The 12,839-nt window shown below is 41.1% G+C and overlaps 1 protein-coding gene across 1 annotated transcript in view; it reads right to left on the bottom strand.

Annotated features, from left to right (window-relative positions):
* Positions 1–3,394: 3,394 nt before the first annotated feature.
* LOC144805764 (uncharacterized) overlaps positions 3,395–12,839 on the bottom strand; it is a 60,423-nt gene continuing 50,978 nt past the window's right edge. The window contains exons 2-3 of the mRNA XM_078672253.1: positions 10,108–10,179; positions 3,395–7,280 (exon numbers count right to left, since the gene is read on the bottom strand). Coding sequence (XP_078528379.1) covers positions 4,772–6,169 — 1,398 coding nt within the window. The 5' untranslated portion in view covers positions 6,170–7,280; positions 10,108–10,179 and the 3' untranslated portion in view covers positions 3,395–4,771. The remainder of the gene's footprint in view (positions 7,281–10,107; positions 10,180–12,839) is intronic.

The raw sequence follows: 12,839 nt of genomic DNA, 5'->3' as shown, positions 1-12,839 counted from the left end.
GGTAAAGCAAAACATTGAAAGTCACAAATTTCAATACAGTTTATTAAAAATAGACAAGGAACTTTAAGATTCAAACCAACTTTAGATAAAAAAACAATATTTAATAATAATTCAGAAGCAAAATCTAAAGAAGGGCTGGGATTTAAGGATTATTAATTAGCAACTGTCAAAACCAAACAAAAAAGTAAATAAATTTTTTTAAAAAGCCGATCCACTGAGTCAATTAGGAAGTCACATACAAAATTCTAGCTGACTTCACCAGCTATGCTTGAGGGGTCAAAGGTAAGTTTAGTCCCTGGTGATGATCAACACTTGAATTTGATGCGAGGTTTTTGGCTGAATCTGTCCCAGAAGGTGATGAGCTGCACAGAAGTGGCTTTAAGGGCAACATTCCCAGTTGAACCTGAATTCACAGCAATCAAAATCTATGAAAACTCCAGGCAGTTACAAGAGCTGTGAAGTCTTTGGAGCTTCCAAGTTATGGAGATGGTTCAAGGTTGATGATACAAAGCTTGGAGCATGGTGTGAGACAAGCAGCGTACTGGAGTTCACGCTGGTGGTTCAAACATGAAACTTGTAACCGCCAAGGTGTATCACAGCAGGTTCAAAGGTTGTTCAGCGATTCAAACCCATATCTCACGTATCCAAGTTGAAAGGTAGAATAGCAATAAAGGCAGATCAAGGTGCAGGAATCTCAGGGTTTGGGCTCTCGGTGCTTACATTGTAGCCGTACAGCGAAGGTGTTCATCGAATAAAAATGTACACAAAGGATAAGACCTCAGAACCAATTAACAGCAAAGTACATTTCTGAGCTAATGTTGTAGTAAAACCAACAAAATCAGGTAAAAGGAAGAGAAGGGAAAAACAAAAGCAAATCATGATAACATTGCTAACAACACAGAGAAATTACCTGACCCTACTACGGTAATGATAAATCACTGCTACACGAGGCCCTCAGGAGGCAGAATGATGTAGCAAATTCAGGACAATTACTTCAAGATATTTGTTGCCGCTCTCCAACTAAACAGACACATCGGACGAGTGCTCTGATGTTCGCGCAAGATCATCCAATTCACTCTAATAACAGACCAATTGCCCGTGTCCACTTTAGAGTTACCACAAAAATGGCACACCCAGGCGGAGTTGGACACCTCAAAGGCTATTCACAAAGGTACCTTACACCTGTGAGTAATCTGTACATGCAAGGATGCTCGTAGAGTAACTTTGCTTCTTGTATCTATTCCCTATTACGATAACGTTACTCAAAAGTGTGGACTTGCACATCTGCACACCCTTAAATAGATGTGGAGCAAAATGTACAAATGTAACTTACTGAAGCATAAATGGAGCATTAGAAAGTGCAGCATAACCGACCACTGGTAATGCCTTCTAAAACTGCATATACATTCAAAAGAATGTTACAAAATGACCTATATTTTAAAAATAATTATTGCATGAAAAAATATGTTGACCTTTTAATTAATAGTTATTTTAAACTATTAATATAAATAATTTCAATTAATTCTATACATAACTTTTTGTAAGGCAGTTCCACCTCTGAACAGAGTTGCAAAAGGAAATTTAGTAACTATGAGTACATAAAAAAAAGAATGATTTTACTTTAGGGGGGATTTTTCATACAAACCTTTGAAAAAAGATGTTTAAAATGAATTAACTTTCAAGTTAATAGTGTTGCATCATTTGTATTTGTTATAAAGTAAATTTACATTCATATTTAACATACAAATATTTTATTTTTTTCAAGTTTGATAAACTTGTATAATGTTCCCTACATTTTTTACACAGGGAGCGCTTCACCCAAGTTGAATATATATAAAGTTATATTTTTTCTAAAGCCTAAATTAAAAGTAAGCAACATTTTTATTATGTATTTATAATTATTAATTGTGAGGTAGAGAATTAATTGTAACAAGTGTAATTAAGTTAATAAATTGAGAGAAGACCCCACGCGTTCCAGGGAACAGGGTACTAAGTGACAATGTAAAGTCAGAGAAAAATCCCTGGAGAGATTAATGTATAGGGATACCTTAATCCAAATAAACAGTATAGATACCTAAATTTGATATTAAACAATCTGGTCACGGACTAGTTTGTGATGTTCACAATTTTTTATTAAAATATGCATCATGGTTAAAATTTCAGTAGAAATACAATTGTACTGAAAACATACAATAAAATAACATACACTCAAAATGACAGAATTTCAGAAATTAAAAAACAATTAAAAAACAATTGAATCTGTTCAAATTCAACTGAACAACGCAATACATATAAAAGTACACAATTTCTAAATCATCGACATACTTTCATTATAGAGAAAAGGATAGACAAAAGACAGAAGAAAACCCCTCTATAGAAAAAATATGGAATATAGTCACAGATAAGGAATGATTCAGCAGCCTATCCAATAATCTACTAGGAACCCCCGAGAGAACGAGATAGGATGTACCCGTGGAAAGCGCCGCATCGAGATTGACAAGATACATGCGAATGCCCACTGATCGTTATCAAGCGACATGTGACGAGGCTGAAACATAAGGCGAACCACGGGGAAAGTGACCCCATCTTAAATAAAAGGGGGTACCGCACGAAATAAAGGGAGGATACAACCCATAACGAAGGAATCCAGATCTAAAGGAAATATAGACAGGAAAAAAAGAACATAAACCTGTACCACTTAACAAAACGATTGGAATTATCCGAAAATAAAACCTTCTACATCGTATCCTTGGAGTTGTGTGAAAACTGACCAACACCAAGACTGCTGTCTAGTGTTCAAAATAAAGCTTTGATTTCTACCAATTGAATCAGATGACCCCCATCGATACCGTCCTGATGAAGGTGTAGCTATATTCATGTGCTGATACACCGAAACGCGTTGACGCCTTTTTGTACTTCTTTATGAATTCAAGCCTCTAGAACTCTGGATATTCTGCACATTGCAATACCGGGGTTCCTAGTAGATTATTGGATAGGCTGCTGAATCATTCCTTATCTGTGACTATATTCCATATTTTTTCTATAGAGAGGTTTTCTTCTGTCTTTTGTCTATCCTTTTCTCTATAATGAAAGTATGTCGATGATTTAGAAATTGTGTACTTTTATATGTATTGCGTTGTTCAGTTGAATTTGAACAGATTCAATTGTTTTTTAATTGTTTTTTAATTTCTGAAATTCTGTCATTTTGAGTGTATGTTATTTTATTGTATGTTTTCAGTACAATTGTATTTCTACTGAAATTTTAACCATGATGCATATTTTAATAAAAAATTGTGAACATCACAAACTAGTCCGTGACCAGATTGTTTAATATCAAATTTAGGTATCTATACTGTTTATTTGGATTAAGGTATCCCTATACATTAATCTCTCCAGGGATTTTTCTCTGACTTTACAAGTGTAATTAAACCTTACTAAAAATGAATGTTATATCTGAGATATTTTTTGCCATTGAATTTTTTATTTTTTATTTTTAACTAGTTGCAGTTCCAGTGGATGGCCATGTGTGACATTGGACTTACTCCGGCTCTGAGCAGGAGTACATTTATGACTCTTTAGGTACATTACTCCCTAGTGAGTGCCTGTCCTTCCCTAAACACCTCCCTATACTCCTGCCTTACCCCTCCCCTTTATTCATAATTATTTCACATTTCAAAGCCACTTCCCTCTGTCACTCCCACATTTACTACTAAAACTATACTAACTTGTGCGGAAACTCTGCAGTCAAGGCAGACAACTCCACAAAGAAAAAGATAGGAGAGGCAGAACGACTGCACGTAGTTTGTGAATCGCATTTTCTTGTATTGTAGTCGTCCTATAGTAGTTTCTGAATAGGCCTGATTATCCGGGTGTATCTGATGTGATTGTAAAGCTTGTGAAACTGTCCTCAGCAGATGGGAAGCAGGTTCCATTAGTAGCAAAAAGAACATGGAAAGAGGCAGCCAAAGTGGATCTTTGTAATATGAGGCTGTGTCCCATTGGATCGGAAGTCATTAGAACTATTTAGGGTGGTGCCAAGAATGGTTTGCATATGGTTGGCCTTGTCTTTAGTGGCACAGAGACTGGAGAATGATGTGGCGGGATGTTGCAGAGATTAACTACAAGTCCATCCATTACCTTTAGCTTTTCTCAATGATCAGCCCCATGTGGCACAGAACAGATGTTGGTCCCATAGAGACCTATGACACAGGGACTCCTGCTGCAGCCCCCTGGTGAGGCTCATTAATGCTGGAAACAGTTTGAGGTTACATTCATTCCTGAATCTAGCAGCGTGGCCTCAAAGTTCAGGATCGAATGGCCTTTGTGGGTCAGAGCTCTGCTTATAAACACTCAGGGACCAAAACACACTGAATGTTTACAAAGGAATGAGTTTAATTCAAGCATTTCCATCCCTCGCTGTGTGTTTTTCCCAGTAGACGGTTTGTTGGACAATCAATGGAGCGGTGTCTTTGTGGCTGCTTCATGTAAATGTTTTGTGATGCTGAAAGCTCCTCCTCAGGGTTCACAGTGAGCACCTTTTATTCTCCCACATTGTCTCTCTTATGTAGAAAGATTACAGTTACAACTGAAGTTTTTGTCACATTGAGAGCACGGGTCATTTCTTTTCTCATTGTGTGTTCTCTCTTGTTCAATGAAATTGAATCTCCAGCTGACGCTTCCCAGGCATTCAGAACAATGACAAGATTTCTTCCAGGTAAGTTCTCGCAGGTTGAGTGAGACAAGATTTCCGACTTTTTCAGCATTCAGAGAGCTAATCAGGTTTTTTCCCAGTGTGAGTTCCCTCGTGGTGAGTGAAAGTTATTTTATGACTGAAGCTTTTCTGGGATTCAGAACACTGATACGGTTTGAGCCCAGTGTGGGTTCTCTCATGTACAGTAAGGTTGGATTTCTGCCTGAAGCTTTTACAGCATTCCGAGCACTGATACAGTTTATACCGAGTGTGGGTTCTTCCATGTGAAGTGAGATTGGATTTGGTTCTGAAGCTTTTACAGCATTCAGAGCACTGATACGGTTTGAGCCCAGTATGGATTCTCTGATGTTGAGTTAAACTGGATTTGTAATAGAAACTGTTTTGGCATTCAGAGCACTGATACGGTTTATACCCAGTGTGGGCTCTTTCATGTACAGTAAGGCTGGATTTATGACTGAAGCTTTTCCAGCATTCAGAGCACTGATAAGGTTTTTGTTCAGTGTGAGTTTGCTGATGTTGAATCAGACCGCCACGAAAACGGAAGCTTTTTTGGCACGTGGAGCACTGATATGGTTTTTGTCCAGTGTGAGTTCTTTCATGTAAAGTGAGATTGGATTTGGTACTGAAGCTTTTACAGCATTCAGAGCACTGATATGGTTTTTGTCCAGTGTGAGTTCTTTCATGCAAAGTGAGATTGGATTTGGTACTGAAGCTTTTACAGCATTCAGAGCACTGATAAGGTTTTTGTTCAGTGTGAGTTCGCTGATGTCGAATCAGACTGCCACGAAAACTGAAGCTTTTTTGGCACGTCGAGCACTGATATGGTTTTTGTCCAGTGTGAGTTTTTTCATGTAAAGTGAGATTGGAGTTGGTACTGAAGCTTTTACAGCATTCAGAGCACTGATACTGTTTTTGTCCAGTGTGGGTTCCTTCATGTAAAGTGAGACTGGATTTGCGAGTGAAACTTTTGCAGCATTCAGAGCACTGATAAGGTTTTTGTCCAGTGTGAGTTCTTTCATGTAAAGTGAGATTGGATTTGGTACTGAAGCTTTTATAGAATTCAGAGCACTGATACGGTTTTTGTCCAGTGTGAGTTCTTTCATGTAAAGTGAGATTGGATTTGGTACTGAAGCTTTTACAGCATTCAGAGCACTGATACGGTTTTTGTCCAGTGTGAGTTCTTTCATGTAAAGTGAGATTGGATTTGGTACTGAAGCTTTTACAGCATTCAGAGCACTGATACGGTTTATGCCCAGTGTGGGTTCTTTCATGTACAGTAAGGTTGTATTTGCGAGTGAAGCCATCCTGGCATTCTGCACACTGATAGGGTTTTCGTCCAGAGCTAGTTTTCTCATGTTTAGTGAGGTGGGATTGATGACTAAAGCTGTTCTCACAGTCATTTCTCTTATTCGAGTAGTTTGTTTCTCCAAGTTGGGTTTGTTCCTGGATACATGCCATCTTAAGACTGACTCTGATTTCTGATCATGTACTTGTTTGTTACAACTCAGCATTAACTTCTAAAATACATTTCAGATGCTCTTCTTAACATATGTATTTAACTAATTATAGTTTTTTCCTGGAGATCATTTTCCTACCTTTAAAGGCACCGATCTAACTTGTCTTATAAACTTTCACTGAGGAGCCCCTTGTATTAATTAAGAGGCCCCTCATGGATTCATTTTCTCCAAGTTATGCCCGGGTGAATTCTATCTAGTTTAATTAGTCTCATTTAGTTATTCTAGTTTATCACATTTGATTTAGGAGTTTTAAAGGCACTGATAAGGTCTTTGGGCTTTAGTGTTTGCCTGTTAAGTATGTTTGTTCATACAAGTAATGGCAGGTAATTAGGGCATGCCAGGGTGGTTTATGAATTATCAATAGTGTAACACTGGCCTCTTTTATACTTTCTGTGCCAGTATATGCTTTTTTTGTTCAGTGGTTAAGACAGGTACATTATCCACTTTGGAAGTTACAGGACAATTTGAAACTACTCGGATCAACCCAAGAGACAGAGTTGGTGGGTGAAAATCTTCCTATATTGGAAATGATAATCCGGCATCTTTGCAGAAATATCTAAGAAAGAGCATTTACAATTTGTTTCTTTTAAACAATCTTTAATCTCCTCTGAATCACAGGAGACGGAGTCAAAAGCTTGCACTTGTAAATCGGGGATATTAGTCTTTTTGACAGTTCTGTCACATCACAACACGTCTACGGATGCTAATCTGTTGGGGAGGGTTTAAGTCTCCAATGCATTTCTCATAAACCATCAAACAGAATTTACAACACTGAGTTTTCTCAAGTGCTCTGTGTGGGTATCAGTTGTGGCCAATGTTCTCCTTACTCTCAGTTACTGACATTTGGTAAACATTTATGATCATTTTCCTTTAGGGATTTGACAACTTTCACATTCACCAGTTTCTTCCGCTCCAACATCCTCACCATTCCTGGCACATACAATGTGCTTCTTCTCTAGAGCTCGAGAATGTTTTAACTTTCCTTGAAATAATCCTTTTCGTTGTGTTTCACTAAATTTAAACCTTCTTTTTTCTGTTCATGTTTCTGTCACCTGTAGAAATGGAGTCAAAAATTGTAAATGAACACAAAGACAAAATATTTGTGACTTTATACTTTGCACAAAGAAAGCATTAACAAAAACAAGATAGGAAATCAGTTTGAGTTGCATTTCTGATAGTGGTGAAACAGTGGTGAAACAGTGTTCAATCACTGTCCAATGTATCTCGTTCACACAGTGTTGTGCCTCAAGGAAATGTGACGCCATTTTTGTGGTCTGTTTTTTGCACCTTACATTGCTTTTATGTTCGTTAATCCTGGTTTTGACAGCACGTGTAGTCATCCCCACATACTCCTTCCAACAAGGACATGTGATCAGATACACGACATTCCTGCTGTTACAGTTTGTAAAAGCCCGTTGGTCCCATTTTGTGCCATTTTGGAACTCGAGAGTGAGACTTTTCAGTATTCTGACAAGCGGCAATCTAAAATTGGAAAAACCCCTGTTTGCCCATAGGAGAGGTAGAAACCTAAAGGATATCTTGGTACATACCAGACCCAGTACCCAGGTGACCCAACAAACGAGACTGCAAGGTCTACCTGGGCACCACCCATGCGGTAACTGCAATAACTGTCACCTAACAGAAAAAAGTCTCACACTCGAGTTCCAAAATGGCACAAAATGGGACCAACGGGCTTTTACAAACTGTAACAGCAGGAATGTCGTGTATCTGATCACATGTCCTTGTGGGAAGGAGTATGTGGGGATGACTACACGTGCTGTCAAAACCAGGATTAACGAACATAAAAGCAATGTAAGGTGCAAAAAACAGACCACAAAAATGGCGTCACATTTCCTTGAGGCACAACACTGTGTGAACGAGATACATTGGACAGTGATTGAACAACTACCCTCTGAAAGGGGTCTTTTTGAGAAAGAACAGAGATGGGTTTTTCGCTTGGGCTCAGATGTAACTGGGCTGAATGACTCCATTCCATGGAGCCAATTACGCTAACTAAAGGAACATGAGCATATCCTTAGCCTAAGTGAATAATGCCCCCCCCTCTCAGGTTTAATGACTCCAGCCCATTGAACAATGTCCCTCTTTACTGTCAACTTCAGTCCTCATACACTCCCGTGAATAGATTGTAATTTGTTGACATCATTGACCCTGATTGTACTTGAACATATGGAAATCATCCTTTCCATTTGTATTTAAGATGCACTGATACAACTATAGACATGCTGGGCCCACACTGCACCAAAACGGAGAATAGCGTTAACAGCGTTATCTTACTCGCGCGTGCGCAAACCATCCCGTTTTTCTAAACCAGGCATCATTGTAAACACTACCGCCGTGCGCATGCGCCGACGGAGGGTGTTCTTGCTCTGCGCTCCGCAGAGACTACCGCCGTGCGCATGCGCCGACGGATAGTGGTCTTTCTCTGCGTTCGCTCGGCTACTTCAGGACATGCCGCGCAGTACCGGGATATATTAAGGGCCACATCCATCTTTGGGCATTTTCCGGTTTCAATTAAGGGTCAATCAACTACTTGTGGCGATACTATAAAACGGGACAACCTCTAAGCGGATCGACACTTCGTCGGAGCCGCGTTGAGGGGAGGAAGCCAAACAGGCACTGCTGTTACCGTGAGTGTGTGTGTACGTCAGAGGTATTTTTCTGCGGCTACTAGACCTGTTATCATAAGTAAGCTACATACTTCCTTACAGCATGCCTTCAATTCCTTTTTCCATAGTATGGAACCAGATGATGATCTTCAGACAACGTTTAATGTGTGTCCCTGTCTATGTGTTTGTTCATATTTTTACTTTTCTAGGGTTCCTGGACCGCATTTTGGTTCCTTGTTTCCCTGCTGTGTAATTACACTTTTTTTGAACATATTCTACATCTTGGTTTATTGTGACCTTTTGTTCATTTACAGGTTCAAAACACGCCAATTGGGCGCAACAAACTTTAATAAAACAGATAGGTACATTTTCACCAAAGTTTATTTTTGTAGAGCACACTTTTACATCTACATCCATGTGAGTAAGGTGAGGATACCTAGTGCACATCCTTGTCCTGAAGAAGGAGTTTTTACTCCGAAACATGTCGACGACGCACTTGTGAGGTTATCTTACCCTAATTAACAAAGACAAACCTCCCTTGCACTTTTTAACGATACCAGCCGGGGACTGAATACAATTTTTTAGAAACCCATGAGCCAGGTATTTTTTAATATTTCACTTTTCACCCCACCACTCACGTTATATCACCCTCACACACACCAACACATAGTTCACTCATAAGTGCTCCTACGTAGTCGTGAGTCGCAGCACGCCGCATTCCGTAGAGGTTTGCGAAGACCCCAATGATGAAGCATGACACCAAGGGGCCTTTTGGTGTGTGAGGGGTATTTAAACAACACTGGTTGCTCCCCACCACTGTAGGGGTCACCAAACCCATCTTAGTGGATTCCTTTTGTTTATGCATTTTGCTTGTAGTAGACAGGACAAAAAAGGGAAGGATGGGAGGACGCCAAGAGATGGAAGTTAGATCCAGAGAGAAAATACGCAGAAAGAACAGACAGAGGGAGGATGGTATCATGTGGTCTGGAAGAGGAGACAGATGTGCCAATTGTTAAGGAACTGCTGTGGTAAAACTGACCTAAAATGAACTGGACCTGCACTACACTCCCAACATGTACCAGGAGCAATGTGGATCCATCAGGTGATTATCAGAAGTTTGATAACAGCAAGAATAGTGCACAGAGGGAGTCAAATGTGGAAGCTGAAGAGACAAAAAAAACAGAGATCAAGAAAGGGAATAGAGAAAGAAGAAGCAGGGGAAAAGGAAACGTAGAGTTATAGGAATCCTTACCTGACAGGTATATTATATTTTGTTCTTCCGAGGGTGGCACCCACGCTGCACTGCCTGCTCATCCCAGAATACCTTGAAAGGAAGGAAAGAAATGTTTTTGCATCAGACGACAATCACACTTCATCCCATTTTACAAATAACCGTCCTGAACTTACAAAACAAAAGAATCTCTTGTTCTCTGGATGCCATTGTCAAGCAACTCTGGTTATGAATACATATTTTTTTTTTGGTTCAAGAGCCATGATCCTTTGCTGGAAAAGGTCTCTGTGAATATAGAGTGAACCCACAGTCTCAGAGAACAAACCCTAACAACCCAGTCCACGTCTTCATAACCCCCATCTTTCCATTTACAGACCATGAAACTTGCAAATTAAAACAATCTGGTTTGCAAAGGTATGTTAGAGTCCTTGTACATAATTCTGCCCACCGTTCAAAAATCAGTGAACCAGACTCTTAGATTTAAACAAACCGTGCTCTCTGGGCAACAGTAATTCAAGCTCAAGCTGGTGCAGAGTTTGAATGCTGAGCAATGGAAGCAACAAAGCATCAACATGTTGGTGCTTTTTATCGATAACTTATCTGAAGGGATGATGCGGGGGTCAGCATAAATAAATCCTTCATGAGACAAAACTTGGAACATTGAAATGTTGAGACCTCCATTGAAGACAATGGAGCAGCAGCAGCCTATTCAACCTGATATAGGCCCGCTGCTCTCAAAATTACAATGTCCTAATACACAGCCTCTGCCTCTCTGAAATATATGGTTTGGGCAGGAGAAGGCAGAAGATAGAGCCTGCAGCGGGGCACACAGGAGCCTCCCCCCTTCCTCCTCTCATAGCTCGTAGTGTCACTGGTATCTAAGAAGGAAGAGGGGGGGTTCTGCTCATCTCCTGCATCTCCCCGGCTCAACTTATTTATTTCTGGTATTTATAGAGCGCGACATTCATCCCAAGGGATATCAAGGCGCTAAAAAGAAAAGGGGACTGCTGAGGTTGTGCGGGGGAATTAGTTTTTAGGGAAGAGGTGGGTTTTGAGTTTATGCCGGAATTGGAGGAGGTTTGTAGTGTGTCTAAGATCCATAGGTAGTTCATTCCATCGTTTGGCCGCCAGGTGAGAAAAGGCTCGTCCACCTGTCCTTGTTTTGTAGATGCGCTTAGGTTTTGCTAGGGCTGAATTATTGGATCTTAAGTTCCTATTTGGAATATAGAACTCGATTTTCCCTTGTAGGATTGTAGGACCTGTTTTGTGGAGGGCTTTGTGCGTGTGACAGAGCAGTTTGAATGTGGCACGCTGGCGCATTGGCAGCCAGTGAAGTTGTTTCAGGCATGCTGATGCCAAATCTCGTTTGCCTTTATTGCATACCAGTTTGGCTGCCTGGTTTTGAAGGACCTGTAGGCGGGAGAACAGTTGCTCGTTCATCCCTTCGAATAGGGCATTGCCATAATCCAGGCGGCTGACTAGGAGGGCCTGGGTAATCGTACGTCGGCAGTCCAGTGGGATCCAAGAGAAAATTTTGGCTAGGAGTTTCAGGATTGCAAATCCTTTACCCCAGAGTATGCGTACATGATCTTTCATGGACAGTGCGTCATCCATCATAATGCCAAGGTTTCTGGCGTACTGTTTCGGGGTGGGGGCTGTTCCCAGTGACGGTGGCCACCACGTATCGTTCCACGATAGTTTGGCTCCTCCGAACAGTAATATTTCCGATTTTCCGGCATTGAGCTTAAGGCAGTGGTTGCGCATCCAATCTGCCATTTCGGAGAGGCAGCTGTGTAGTTTGTTTTTGGTTGTTTCCGATCTTTCCGATCTTTCGTCCATAGTCACCATCAGCTGTGTATCGTCGGCATATGAACATATGCCGATGCCCCACTTTCTTCCAATGTCGGCCAGAGATGAAACGTAGACATTAAAGAGAGTGGGGCTTAGAGAGGCCCCTTGTGGGACTCCACAGCCGATGGGACGGGGTTTTGAATGGAATTGGCCCATGTGCACTGCTTGGGTTCGGTTGCTCAAGAAGGATGCAATCCATTGTAACGCCATGGCTTGTATTCCTTTGCTCCGGAGGATGTTTAGTAGGCATTCGTGCGACACCGTGTCGAACGCTGCCGACAGGTCTAACAGTATCAGAGCCACCGATCCCCCTTGGTCAGTGATGCATCTGACACTGTCCGACACTGCCAGCAGCGTAGCCTCGGTGCTGTTGTTGGATCTGAAGCCAGTTTGGGTGGGGTCCAGAAGCGAGTTGTCCTCCAGGTATTTGGACAATTGTAAGTTGACCATTTTCTCCAATGCCTTGGAGAGGTAGGGGAGCTGTGAGATTGGTCTATAGTTCTCGGGGTTGAGGATATCGGAACCGGCTTTCTTCAGGAGGGGGGTTACAGATGCGTGTTTCCAGCAGTCTGGAAAGGACGCGGAGGCGAGGGACTGGTTGAAGAGTTTGGTAATGAGGGGGCAGAGAGTCGGTGCAATTTCTGAGAACACAAAGTGCGGGCAGGGGTCTGCAGGAGAGCCGGATTTTATTGCTTTAAGAACTGCTAACACCTCTTCTTCGGAGAGTGGTTGGAAGTTGGTTAGACGTGGAGAGTTGGCTACGTCTAGGTGAACATTGTCTTTGTCGGGTGTAGATGGACATACATCAGAGTTGTCGTAAGGGGTATTGGGATGGGAGGGGGTGAAGGTGGAATAAATTTTGTTAATTTTTTCGGAAAAGAAAGTGCTAATCCGTTCGCATG

This window comes from Lissotriton helveticus, assembly GCF_964261635.1.
Source record: "Lissotriton helveticus chromosome 1_1 unlocalized genomic scaffold, aLisHel1.1 SUPER_1_unloc_23, whole genome shotgun sequence".
Lineage (NCBI taxonomy): Eukaryota > Metazoa > Chordata > Amphibia > Caudata > Salamandridae > Lissotriton > Lissotriton helveticus.
The sequence above is the reverse complement of the archived record's forward strand: the minus strand, read 5'-3'. Positions and strand labels throughout refer to the sequence as shown.